This window comes from Artibeus jamaicensis, unplaced genomic scaffold, assembly GCF_021234435.1.
Source record: "Artibeus jamaicensis isolate MK-2021 breed Jamaican fruit bat unplaced genomic scaffold, CSHL_Jam_final contig_685, whole genome shotgun sequence".
In the NCBI taxonomy this organism is placed as follows: Eukaryota; Metazoa; Chordata; class Mammalia; order Chiroptera; family Phyllostomidae; genus Artibeus; species Artibeus jamaicensis.
In genome coordinates, this window is record NW_026521924.1 from 12408082 (window position 1) to 12422295 (window position 14214).

The window sequence follows — 14214 nt, forward strand, 5'->3', positions numbered from 1 at the left end:
TACAATTTAAACCCATTAAGAATCTGTCCTGTTGTATTTGTTTTAACTTTAACTTCCACTTATACCTTAGCCTATTATACACCCCCCGTCCCCACATGTAGGAAGTTTTTCCCCAATAAAACTAACACTGCAGTCAAAACCACAGAAACAGAAAGCTGAATGGTGCTTTTTGGGGGACGTGGGAGGAAGCAATGGAGAATTTAATGTTTAACGGCCACAGAGGGTTGCAGTTTTATAAGATGAAAAGAGTTACAGAGATGGATGGTGGTGATGGTCGCACACTGTGAGTGTATTTAATATCACTGAACTGTATACTTAAAAATGGTTAAGATAGTAAATTTCAAGTGATGTGCATTTGACCACAACCAAAAAGATTAGGAAAAAAAAACATCAAACAGTTTTTTCAACCACATAATATTGTGATAAAGTCAGGTTGGAAGAGCTGAGTTTCTAGTTCAGTGAAGGGCGGAGACATTTTACCTGGTGTAATGCTACAGAATGGCCATATCTGACCACCACATCGTTCACAGAACGGTTCAGTGCAAGCCATTCCCTAGAAGCGAGGTCATACCTACAAAACAAACAGAGCATATTTTCACCCAAATGACAAACCAGAATATCTTGTATTCTTTTATTTGTGACATAATCCAGTTTGGAGATGCTCACTGCACCTGCTACATATACAGGGAGGTGCCTGGGCAAACGACCCTAACACCTGGGCCTACCCACAGATGAGAACCCAGAAAGGGGGCCTGGGCTGCACAGCCCTGAGACAGGAAAAAAGTCCATCTATTGGCAATTTCTAATGCTTCCTGAAAACCTCTTCTACACACATTCTAAATAACTTGAAGATTGCATTGTACGCAAGCAGCTTAAACTTTTATTATCATAACTCATCTTTTATTCAATCACATAAAATTGAAGACAGGTACTCAAAGGGGAATGACAATAAAAGAAAATTCCTAACTCTCCCTTTAGTTTTTAAAAATTCTCACCTAAGGAGATGCTTATTGATTTGAGAAAGAGGAAGGGGAGAGAGACAAACAGACACCGATTGGTTTCCTCCTGCACACAACCCAGCTGGGGATCAAACCTGCATCCTAGGTGTGTGCCCTGACCAGGGATTGAACTGGCTACCATTTCGGTGTGTAGGAAGATGCTCCAACCAAGCAACCTAGCTGTGTCTCTCCCTTTTCTTTATCTAATTAGTTTTAAAAAAATTCATATTTTTAAGAAAGCTGTAATATCATTATAGCATTTCAATTATACTATGAATACATTTTATACCAAAAAAAAAAAAGCCAAAAAGAAAATCATCTACACTCTTGCTTTTGCCACTTATTCCCATTCACTTTCTTAGAATATCCACTTTTAGTTTGTCTTTGAGGAAAATATCACTCTACTATTTTCACCCTGGCTGGTGTGGCTCAAGTTGGCTGGGTGTCGTCCCACAAAAAAGTTGCTGGTTTGACTCCCAGTCAGGGCAATGCCTGGGTTGCGGGTTCAGTCCCTGGCTGGGCCTTGAGTGGAAGGCAAGCAGTCAGTGTTTCTCTCTCACATTGATGTTTCTCTCCCTTTCTCCTTCCCTTTTCCTGTCTATAAAAATAAATAATAAATAAAGTTTAAAAATAAAAAGGATGTACTCTATTATTTTTATTAAAATCAGAATATTCATTATAAAGGATATAACCAATGCAAAATATAAAGAGCTAAAATCTTAAAAATGATCTCACATTTTATCACCTAAAAATGACTATCATTAAGTAAACACGACCCCACGCATTTTCCTACCCATTTATGCGAACAGAAGAACAGAGTGACAGCGCAGGGGATCACACTACAGAGGGGAAGTTTAATAAATAGCGTCAGTTTTAACTTTTGTATAATGTAATTTAAAAAATCAAAGGGAAACCAATGCTATTGTCACACCTTAAATGTTTACTTACCTTATAAGTTTCCCTGAATAACGGAAGATTTTTTAAGTATACAAACCATTAATATACGTAAACAAGAAGATGCAAGAAAGTTTTATCACAACTTAGTATCAAAAAGGAAAACAAATGTCCATCAATATAAAATGGATCAATAAATTATAAGATATCTATATAATAGAATAATTATACATAGTGAAAAGTAAACATACTCAAGTAACATATTATCAACATAACTCTCAAAACAATGTAAAGTTAAAAAGTGAACTACAGAGTACTGTTTCTGTAAAGACTAAGAAACTTCATTAATTCTACTTTATAGTCACATACACTTAAAGTGTAAAACTATGTATGTGAATAACCGACACCACAAAATCAGAACACTAATTATCTCTGGGATTCTGGGGGGCATGCTGGGGTCTAATAACTATATCAACAATGTGCTACTTCTTAACCTGTGGTAAATACATTCATATTCATTATTTTTCACTCAACTGTTCCTTTTGTCTGAAGTATTATGTACATAATCTGAAACCAATTTAACAAAATGGTGACTTTGGAGGGTCGGTGGAGGTGGACAGTGTATGGGGGATAAATGGTGATGGGAGAAAAATACCGTTAAATCAATAAATAAATGGCATTTCTTAAATATGAGGAGTACTTAACACCACAGCACCTATGATTTTATATATTGTTTGAATATGCTACATTTTTTAAATATACGAAAAGCTGACAGGTTCAATTCACTTTAATTTTAAGTTATATACAATTTTATTTTGGGCAGAATCCAAACAATCCCTGCTTTGAAAGTTGACAACTTTAGCACTTACACCTCCTCCCATTTCTTCTCCCAATCTCTGCCATATAATTTTTACTGTCCAGGCTCACAACATTCGTATTCCATCCTATAACTGTAATTCCGTAGTGTAGTACCAGGTCTACACTGTAGCTGAATCAATCTCTTTACAGTTTTCTTAACAGCAACTTCTTTCTCGAGTCTCTAACTCTTAATTGGCTGGATTTCACTGTCAAGTAGCCCTTTTCTAGTTGAGTTCATATGTACCATCTTTTGCAATGTATAACGCATACTTTTTTGCCCAAATTTTTGAGGGAAAAATACAGATGGTCATTATACATGGGCAGTCCTTGAAATACCTTGTAGTGGTTTGTAATTATTTGTTACATAAAATTTCTTGTACCATAATGTGTCCAAAAATAAATGCTAAAATTCCTTTATAATACAACCCCCCCATGTATCTAAATATCAATCAATAAATAATTGGATCAAAAAATTAAAGTGAAAGACTTTTTTCCCTGAAAGTCTGGGCCAAAAACATGGGCACACATTATACACAGCAAAATGTAGCGTCCCCTTCTTTAAATTCTTTAGGGTTTAAAAAGAGTATCTGCTTGCTAGCCCTACAATTGAATGACACTTTGGCTGCTCTTAATATTCTTGGGCCATCTTTTCTTTCCTTCAGAAATTTGCAGACACTGCTCCCGTGAGTGCTGGTATTAAATGCTGCTATGGAGAAGCCTGAGACAAGTATGATCCGCAGCCCCCTCTTACGTGGTTCGCTTTTCTTCTTAGAAACCTGGAGAAGTTTCAGTCATTTTCTCTGTCTCTCCCTGGCCCTCCTTCCCCCTCCTTCCCTCTCTCTCTCTATTTTTTCTCACTACTTTTAAAAACACAGTATTATACTTTACTTTAGGTTTAAAATAAGTTAAAACTACCCAAGAAAATGGTTTTACAGCACTGACTGCATATCACTGCAACAGTTTTGTCCAGTTCTGACTATGGAAGGTGTTTTCTGAGAAGGACTACTGTGGCTTCTGAAAACACATTTATACCTAATATTCAAGCCAGAGGCCTGTTTCTGTCAACGTGAAAGAGGTCAAAGAGACAGAAGGACCACAGAATCAAGTCTCCAGATGATTCAATCCATAATTCTCTCAGGGGACATAGAAGGTGTTCCGCCTGCATTTTAATGCATTTTGCTTTTTCTTAAGTCAAGGACACTTCAGCCCAAGAGTTTACTGGAGGTACTAAGGGGCTGGCAGGACCCAATGACTCAGCTAAAATAAACTGCCAAATGATACTTACATAACAGGCTCTCCTTCTTTTCAAAACACAGAGAAGCAAATGCAAGACAAGTGCATTATTGATGCAATAAAACATGAGACATTTCAGGGACCAAATAAATGCTCCTTCTTCTGGAGCTGAGTCCATAATAACGGAATACTGAACAACTAGTTCTAAGACCTGGACAAGCAGATAAACAAACTTCAGGAATTCAGAAACTGGTGTGTTCCACAGAGCTCCTGCCACGCCTCTCGCAAACTCTTCCAGGTTGCCTGGCAAAGCAATGACCACCATGCCACGGGGCACATGCTGCACCACCCACAGTGGCCTGGGGTTCAGTCACAGTGTCTGGCTGTCCAAAGACCACAACAAGGGCTTTGTAGAGACTGGGCAGGACCCCTGCCAGCATTAGGCACAGAACTACCTGAGGCTTTGCACATAGTAATTTGTCCTTTATTTTAAAAGTTCAATTATTTGCTCAAAACAGGTCTTACTGCTAAATATCAAAATTTTCCTAAAACATCTTATACTATTTCAGTCCTTTTGTTGTTTGTTAGGTTCTTTTCTTCGGTGATAGTATTTATCTTTATACTGGATCTTCTGCATTCTTTTTTTTTTTTTTTTTTTGCTTTTCTCTATTTTAACCTTTTTATCTGTATTCATTGGAATCATGTTTGTCTGTTAAGCTGTACAAAAAACAAACTATTTTTATTCTAGTTTTTGGTACACAAAATTTATCTGTATTTCTTTAGGTGTGTAATCTCCAACTTCATCTCGTTCTGTTATTATTTTCTTGTCTTTGACCCTGTTTTTCTGAATCCAAATTCTCACTGAGTTAATCTATAAAACAAAAGAGTTGGAAGGAATCTCCTTCTGCTCTTTCAAGTCACTCTTCCTCGATGATTGGTCCTTGTCAGCTTTTCCAGGCGACTCTTTCTTCCTCTTTTGTTTTTTCACCACGGAATACTTGCATCAGCTACACGTCTTTTATCTTGTTTGCAGTTTGACACTGTTCTCCAGACATTTTATTTGCAAGGTGTGTGCTGGTTTCATAGTTCTTTTTCCCACTGTATCTAAGACAAGTTTCTCTCTCCATACTACTGGCATCAGTGCCAGGGCTGGCATTTTATGTTCTGTTCACTTTCCTGAAGTCCGAGGAGAGGCTGGGGCTCAGGTCTTTCAGAACAAACCACACTAGACTCTCCTCTCCTCTGAGATTTTAGGCGTCCTAGCCCAGTGTTCAAAGCGTGTCCCAAATTAAATAGAAGCTCTGACTTCTGGTCAGAGAGAAAGTCAGCCACCTGATCAATTTCCTCCTTCTTTACCCGATCTTTCCTAGCAACTCTTTCTCCTACTCTTCAGTTAAAACAGAATGATACCCACTCAGTTTTCCTCCTTCTAGATTTGAGGCTATTGGTGAGCACTTGCAGAATCTCGCCCAGTGGTTTCTGTGGGGTAGCGAAGGGGGTCTGGTCTGCCCTGCCATTTCCTGTGAGTTTGTTTTAAAGTTTATTGGATTAGGTGATACTTCTTTCCTTATTTGGTTTCCTTATTTGGTTCCCTTAACTTACTATTTTTTTTAAAACTTTTTAGAAAACTCTTTTGCTCAAGCGAAGGAAATTCAGTGATGAAGTTTTGATCAGAAGTCTTAACCCATAAGACCAAGCCAATTGTTTTGCAAAAGGACCCTTGGGCGACATAAAGTGGGAACTGCAAGTTTTGGGTTAACAGGGTTGTGGAGAAAAGAGAGTAAGAGCAATTCCTGAACTATATCAGAGTACAGATGATGATACATTTATAATCTAAATTCTAGAATTACTTCTAAAAGGAGTTACTATATTATTTTCACCAGTTAGTAACAATATATTTGAAATTTTATTAATATTTACACAAAATACATAAGGCTATATAAAATCATGTTTTTATCAGCTGAAAAGAAATGTTAGTCTATAAAACAAAGGTGGTTCATGAGGAACACAAAATGAAAGCAATAGGTGACATTAATATTTCCAGGAACAAGTACTTGTGACCATTAAACAACACGGGCTTGAACTGTGCAGGCCCACTTAACATGCAGATTCTTTCATTCGACCACAGTTCAACTGACCTGTGCAGTTCAACTGACTGATGTAGCTCAATACCGTTCAGGGGTTAACTCACTCCAAGGTTGGGAACCCAGGCGTGCAGAAGGCCAACTGTAGTTACATGCAGATTTCTGACTGTGTTAGAGGTCAGGGCCCCTAACCCCCACATTGTTTTCCAGGGTCAACCATGATTCATTTACTCTTCCATTCATTTGATAAACACCTATTTGAGTATGTTCTATGAGCTAAGCCCTGACTTGAGTGAGTAAACAAGGTCCCTAAATCTTGGAGAACTTATAGTGGAATAGGTAGAAAATAAGCAAGTACAGCAACAGGCACAAACAGAATGAAGAATCACAAACACTGCTCTAAAGAAATGAGAACTGTGAAAATGGACAGGGAAAACCTATCTGAACCAAATGGTCAGGGAGGAGCTCTCTGTGAGACATTTAAAATTGTGACCTAAATGGTAACAAGACGTCCCCCTGAGGTAGAAGAGCAGAAATACAGTAGACAGAGGGACTGTGAGCCTGCAGGCCCTTAGTTAGTACTCTTGTGAATTTTAAATCAAGAAAGAAGGCTCATGAAGCAGGACTACAGCAAATAAGGCAGGAAGGGAACAAGTTGAGTCTGGGAAAGTAAGCAATGGTCAGATTACATGTAGGCCCGTTAAGTTCAATGGGAAGCCACTGATGGGTTTTAAGAAGGTAATAAATGATATGATTGACACTTAATAAAAATTATCCCAGTTGCCTGACTGGTGTGGCTCAGTTAGGTGTCATCCTGAAAAGTGAACAGTTGCTGGTGTGATTACCAGTCAGGACACACGTCTAGGTTGTGGTTTGGTCCCGTTTCAGAGTGCGAGAGGCAAGTGATCGATGTTTCTTTCTCACATTGATGTTTCTCTCCCTCTCCCTTCCCCATCTCTAAAAATAAACAAATAAAATCTTCCCCAGTTGATATTTAGAAACTGGAGTAAGAGGAATAAATGCAAACAGACAGACTTGATAGGAATCTGCTATTGAAGCCGAGGTGAGAGATAATGGCAGGCTGGTGACAGGGAAAAAAGGATGACTATGACGTATTTGGTGAGAGCGTGATATGAGTTTATGATCTGAGAGGATGAAGAAGAGAAAATATCAAAATGACTCCCAGATTTCTTGCTTTGCGATGGAAAGAGGATGTCAGGTACAAGGGTAAAATTATGTAAATGGTAGAATATATGACTCTTACAGAATCTAGCATAACAACAGAAGAAACGATCACTTTTACATCTTTATTTTTACCTTTACTTCTCAGGGTGGCGGCACTAGGAGAAGTTGCAGGTGGTTATACTGGGGACAGAATTTAAAAGCAGAGTCAACAAGCAGGCAGACACTGGGGTGGTGCCCACGATCATTTGTAGCCATGCCTCCTGACCTTCAGATCCACATGTAACGCCCTCCATTTGAGTGTGCCCTTTCAATCAACGTAATATGGGAAAGATGATGATCTGCCACTTCTGTGACATCCTTCCTACTAGCAGATAGTCCAGAAACTCTCCTTGTGCCAAAAGTAAGCAGCCATTCTGGGAAGCTCAAGTGATATGGAACTGTAGTGGCTTCTAAGCATTAAGGACCGCTCTAGTCAACAGTGAGCAAGAAGTACAAGCAGCAGGCCTACAACCACAAGAAAACAGAATTTTGCCCACAACCTGAGTGAGGGTGGAAGTAGATTTTTCACTAGTTGAGCCTCTGCATGAGAACACAGGCCAGGTGACACCTTGACAGTATAAGACTCAGTTGAGCTCTGCCTAGACTCCAGAGGAATAGAAACCATGGGGTGATAAATGTATGTTGTTTTAAGTGGCTAAGATTGTGGTAATTTTTACAAAGTGATAACTCATACACATACCAATTTAGGGGGCGGGAAAACAAGCAAAGGATGACTCCAAAATTCTGGGCTTCAGCAAATAGAAGCATGGAGCAGTCACTGACCAAAGGACACTGGGGCAAGAACAGGCTGGCGGAAAGACCTGTCCTGGGTACACTGAGTTTAAGATGCCTGTGAGCCAAAAGATGGAGATGTCAAATAAAGACGTAAAGATATGGGTTCTGGTGAAAATTCCAGGATGCAGATATAAGTTTGAGAGTCATAGCTAAAGAACCAAGATATTACATGAGATCACAAAGACAGTGAATATACATTCTCACAGAAGGTGGACCAAAGGCTAAGTCCACGGACACACCATCAGAGTCAGCTAACAAAGAACCAGCTAAGGAGGCTAAGAAGGAATAGTATCAAGATACTGTGGGACTTCCACCAAGATGGAGGCATAGGTGGAAACACTTTGCTTCCTTGCACAACCAAATCTAAAAACAACAAAGTTTTAACAACAATAAAAGCAACCAAACCACAGAAAATCAAACAATACAAAGTCTGAAAACAACAAAATGCTCAGCTAAACCAGTGAGGGGGCGAAGCCAGCAGCGGAGCGGGTCGGGCAAAAAAGATCCCCCAACCCGGGGCGGCGGGCAGGCAGCCAAGGGTGCAGATCCCAGGTGTGGAGTAGCTACAGGCAGACCCAGGGAAGGTGCAGCTGGCTGTGTGAGGTCGTACATTTGCGTGCAGATAAACCAATGAAGAGATCAGCATTGAGACAGACCATGCAGGACCAGGTACAGGGCAGCAGGCTCGCACATTTGCGCTCAGATAAACAGGCGGGGGTGAGTGGTGGGACGGACTGGGAGAGCGGAGAGGACCGCCACTGCTCCCTCTCTGACCCCACCCCCACATACAGTGTCACAAACCAGTGACCTGGGTGGCCCCGCCCTGGTGAACACCTAAGGCGCCTCTCCTCATACGTAACAGGCACAAACAGATCAAAACATGGCTCAAGTACAACTCAGAGCCCCAGAGCTGATAAATCTAAGTGATGAAGAAATAGCCAAACTTTCAGATGCACAGTTCAAAACACTGGGGATCAGGATGCTCACAGAAATGGTTGATTTTAGTCACAAATTAGAGGAACATATGAAGGCTAAACTAATTGAAATGAATGGAATTGCACAGGAAACCAAAAGTAATGGAAAGGAAACTGGGACTCAAATCAAGGGAGCAGACCAGAAAGAGGAAAAAAATGACCAAACAAAAGGATGAAGAAACAAGAATTCAAAAAAAGGAGGAGAGGCTTAGGATCCTCCAGGACATCTTTAAACACTCCAACATCCGAATTATAGGAGTACTAGAAGGGGAAGAGGAACAGTCACGAGTGGAAACCTTATTTGAACAAATAATAAAAGAGAACTTCCCCATTCTGGCAAAGGAAATAGACTTCCAGGAAATCCAGGAAGCTCAGAGTCCCAAAGAAGTTGGACCCAAGAAGAAACACACCAAGGCACATCATCATTACATTAGCCAGGATTAAAATGAAGGAGAGAATCCTAGAAGCAGCAAGAGAGAAGGGGACAGTCACCTACAAAGGAGTTCCCATCAGACTGTCAGCAGATTTCTCAAAAGAGACCTTACAGGCAAGAAGGAGCTGGAAAGAAGTATTCCAATGCATGAAATCCAAAGACCTACAACCAAGATTGCTCTATCCAGCAAGGCTTTCATTTAGAATGGAAGGGCAGATAAAGTGCTTCTCAGATAAGATCAAATTCAAGGAGTTGATCATCATCAAGCCCTCATTATATGAAATGTTAAAGGGACTTATCTAAGAAAATGAAGGTAAAAAATATGAACAGTGAAAGGACAGCAAACTCACAGTTATCAACAACCACACCTAAAACAAAAGCAAACTAAGCAGACAGCTAGATCAGGAGTGGAACCATAGAAATGAAGATCACATGGAGGGTTAGCAACAGGGGAGTGGGAGGAGGAGAAGGAGGGAGAAGGTACAGAAAATAAGTAGCATAGAGAGTAGATAGAAAATAGATAGAGGGAGGGCAAGAATAGTAGGGGAAATATAGAATCTAAAGAACTTGAGACACGTGTTCATGAACTAAAGGGGGGGAATGGTGGGGGAGGGGTGTGCAGGGTGGAGGGGAATGAAGGGGGGGAAATAGAACAAATGTAATGGCATAATCAATAAAATTAAAAAATATATTAAAAAAAGATATTGTGGTATGCTGGAAGCCAAGTGAAGAATGTGTTGAAAAGAGGGAGAAGGGAATGGCTATATCACATGTTGGGGAAAGTTCAAGTAAGATGAGATTAAGACTTTAAAATTTAAGATTCAGCTCTTCAGTCACACGAGCCACATTTCAAGTGCTCAATAACCGTGTGTGGGAGGAACAAATAGGAAGGACACAGGGACGAGAACTAAGGGGGGTGGAAATGGGAGGGAGGTGGGGAGCAAGGGGTAGGGGAGGCTAGGAGGGGAAAAATAGACAAAAAACTGTACCTGAAAAATAACTAAATAAAATTAATTAAAAAATAAAAAATAAAAATAACCGTGTGTGGCTGGTGACATGACAGCGTAAATACAGAACATTTCTACCGTGACCGAAACAGAAAGTGCCTACTGGACAGCCCCGACGTACAGAGACAGAAGACACGATAAATGAGCACAGAGGTGGGTGATGGCTCAATGTGGTGCTGGAGGTTTACACAAGTCCTCGTGATAACCTCTAGCTTTCAAAACAGAAACAGGAAGCAAGGCCATCAGCTGAGAAGAGAGATAGGAGAAAATGTACCGAAGATTTGAGAACAGAAAAGACAGTGTTTATTTCTGTTCTGATATTTATTATTTCTTTCCTTCTACTGACTTTGGGCTTTGTTTGCTCCCCCCACCCCAGTTCCTTTAAATGCAAAGTTAGATTATTTGAGTTTTTTCTTGTTTCCTGAGGTAGGCCTGTAATGCTATGAATTTCCCTCTTAGGCCTGCTTTTGCTGTGTCGCGTAGATTTTGGATTGCTATGTTCTCATTTTTATTCGTTTCAAGGTAACTTGGTTTCTTTCTTGATCTCATTGTTAGTCTATTCACTGTTTAGCAGCATGTTATTTAGCCTCCATGACTTTGTATGCTTATCAGTGTTTCTTTTCTCCTGTGGTTGATTTCTAGTTTCAAACCATAATGGTCAGAGAAGATGCTTGATATGATTTCAATTTTCTTAATTTATTGAGACTTGTTTTGTGTCCTAACATGTGGTCTATCATAGAAAACATTTCATGTGCACTTGAAAAGTATGTATATTCTGCTGCTTAGGGGTGAAATGCTCTGAAAAAATCAATTAAACCCATCTGATCTAGTGTGTCATTTGAGGCCACTGTTTACTTGCTGACTTTCTGTCTGGAAGATCCATCCACCAATGCCAATGAGGTGTTAAAATTCCCTTCTATGACTGTACAGTCAAACCTCAGTTCTTGAACATCTCCCATCTCGAACAATTTGGTTCTTGACCAAGTTGTTCATAGAAAATAATGTCTCAGTTGTTGAGAAAACTTCAGTTTCCCACCTAACAAACCACTCGTGCTGACACCTGTATGAACGGTCACACGCCTCTCAGGCGACAAAGGTGACTTGGTTTTTTAAAAAGTCGCTTCACAAACAGCCTGCCTGAAAGAATTAAGTCTGAGAACTGAGGTTCCACTGTATTACTGTCAATCTCTCCCTTCATGTCCATCAAGGTTTGCTTTACATGTGTAGGTGCTCCTGTGTTAGGTGCATAAATATTCACTAGAATTATATCCTGTTAGATTGTTCCTTTTATCATCACATAGTGTCCTTTGTGTTTCTCACTACAGCCTTTGTTTCAAAGTCTATTTTGTCAGATAGAAGTATTGCTATTCCAGCTTTTTAAAATTTCCATCAGCATGAAATATCTTTTTCCATTCCTGTGTGAATCTTTTGTTCTGAGATGGGACTCTTGCAGGCAGCATGTATACGGATTTTGCTTTCTTACTCATTCAGCTATCCTATGTCTTTTGATTGGAACATTTAAGGTATTTACATATAAAGGGATTATTGATAGGTACATATCTATTGCCATTTTGTTCTTTTAACTGTTCTTTCTCTATTTTCTTTCTAATTCTTAAAGCAGGCCCTTTAACATTTCTTGTAATGCTAGTTTGGTGGTAACAGACTCCCTCAGCTTTTTCTTGTCTGGGAAGCTCTTTATTTCTTCTTCAGTTTTACATGATAGCCTTGCTGGGTAAAATAATCCTGGTTGCAGGTCCTTGTTTTTCATCACTTTGAATATTTCATGCCGACCCCTTCTGGCCTGAAACATTTCTGCTGAGATCAGCTGACAGTCTCCTTGGAGCTCCTTTGTAGGTAATTATCTGCTTTTCTCTTGCTGCCTTTAAGATTCTCTCTTTGTCTATAACCTTTGGCATTTTAATTATGAGTCTCGGTGTGGGCTCTTTGTATTCATCTTGTTTGGGACTCTGTGCTTCCTGGACTTGTGTGCCTTTTTCCTTCACCAGGTTAGGCAAGTTTTCATTCATTATTTCTTCAAATAGGTTCTCAATTTCTTGTTCCTTCTCCTCTCCTTCTGGTACCCCTATGGTGCTGATATTGTTATACTTCATGTTGTCCCAAAGATCCCTTAAACTATCCTCATTTTTTTTTAATTCTTTTTTCTTTCTGTTGCTCTGATTAGGTGTTTTCTCCACGTTGTCTTCCAAATTGCTAATTCGATCCTTTCCTTCATCCAGACTCCTTTTAATTTCTTCCAGTGTATTCTTGGCGTTGGATATGGTATTCTTCATATCTGACTGGTTCTTTTTCATGATTTCTATGTCCTTTTTCATGCAGTTGTAGTTCTCACTAAGTTCTTCAGTTCTCACTAAGCTCATTACTTTGAACTCTATAACTGATAGATTGCTTGCCTCTATTTCATTTAGCTTTCTCTGGAGATTCCCCCTATTCTTTCATTTGGGGCCTGTTTCTTTGTCGCCTCATTTTGGCTGTCTTTTTGCACTTATTTCTATGTATCAGGCAGATCTGCTATGACTCCCAGTCTTCATGAGTGGCCTAATATAGTAGGTGTTCTGTGGGACCCAGCAGTGCAATCTCCTTGATCTCCTGAGTTGGGTGTTCTAGGAATGTCCCTTGTGTGAGTTATGTGGGCTCTTCTATTGTAATTGAGTCCTGACTGATGTTGGCCTGTTCATGCATGGGATCAACCCTCAGTCTGGCTGACCTTGAGGCACAACCCTGGCCACAGTGTGCAAACTGCTGTGCAGGTGCTGACAAAAAAGAAAAGCAGTTTTGGTGTAGCTCCTTCTGCACTTCCTTCATTTCTCCAGCTAGTCTGTAGTTAGTTTTTCAGTATGACTGTGCCCCAATTTAGTTGTATTTCCAGTTTGGCCCTGCCCAAGGTATGTTCAAGATCTACCTACTCCACTGCAATCTTGAAAAATCCTAAGGCTGTTTTTTTTTAATAGCCCACAGGTCTCTGAGGTTCTATTCATTTTTTTAAATCTACTTTCTCTCTGTTCAGGTGGAGAAATCCCTGTTGTTCTGTCTGCAAGTTCACTGATTCTTTTCTTCTGTCCTTTCCATTCTGCTGTTGAACCTATTCACTGAGATTTTTGTTTTGGTTATTTTTCTTTTTTTTTCTTCCTTTTTTTAAAAAAGATTTTATTGATTTGTTTGTTTGTTTCTTTGTTTTTAGGGAAGGGGAAGGGAGGGAGAAAGAGAGAGAAACATCAATGTGCAGTTGCCCCTCGAGCACTCCCCACTGGGGACCTGGCCCACAACCCAGGCATGTGCCCTGAGTGGGAATCCAACTGGCAACCCTTTGGTTTGCAATCCAGTGCTCAATCCACGGAGCCACACCAGCCAGGGCTATTTTGGTTATTTTTCAATTCTAAAATTTACCTTTTATTTTTCTTTATATCTTCTGTGTCTTTGGTGAGACTTTCTATTTTTCATTTGTTTCAAGTGTTCTATAATCACTCATTAAAGCATAATTCTAGTAACTGTGTCATTTTGGTGTGACAGTGTCTCTTGATTAACTTTTCTCATTCAAGTTTAGATTTTTCTGACTGTTAACATGACAAATGATTTTCAATTGAAATCTGAACATTCTGGGTGTCATGACATGAGATGATGGATCTTCCATAAATCTTAGAGCAGGCCTCCCCTGACACCACGCCAGTAGGAAGGGAGAAGGCCAATTCACTACTG

General features: G+C 39.8%; 1 protein-coding gene across 3 annotated transcripts in view; it reads right to left on the minus strand.

Annotated features, from left to right (window-relative positions):
* Positions 1-14214, minus strand: part of ATRN (attractin) — a 156938-nt gene that overhangs the window by 97895 nt on the left and 44829 nt on the right. For all 3 annotated transcript variants that reach the window (XM_053671406.1, XM_037147756.2, XM_053671407.1), the window contains exon 7: positions 481-571. In XM_053671406.1, coding sequence (XP_053527381.1) covers positions 481-571 — 91 coding nt within the window. The remainder of the gene's footprint in view (positions 1-480; positions 572-14214) is intronic.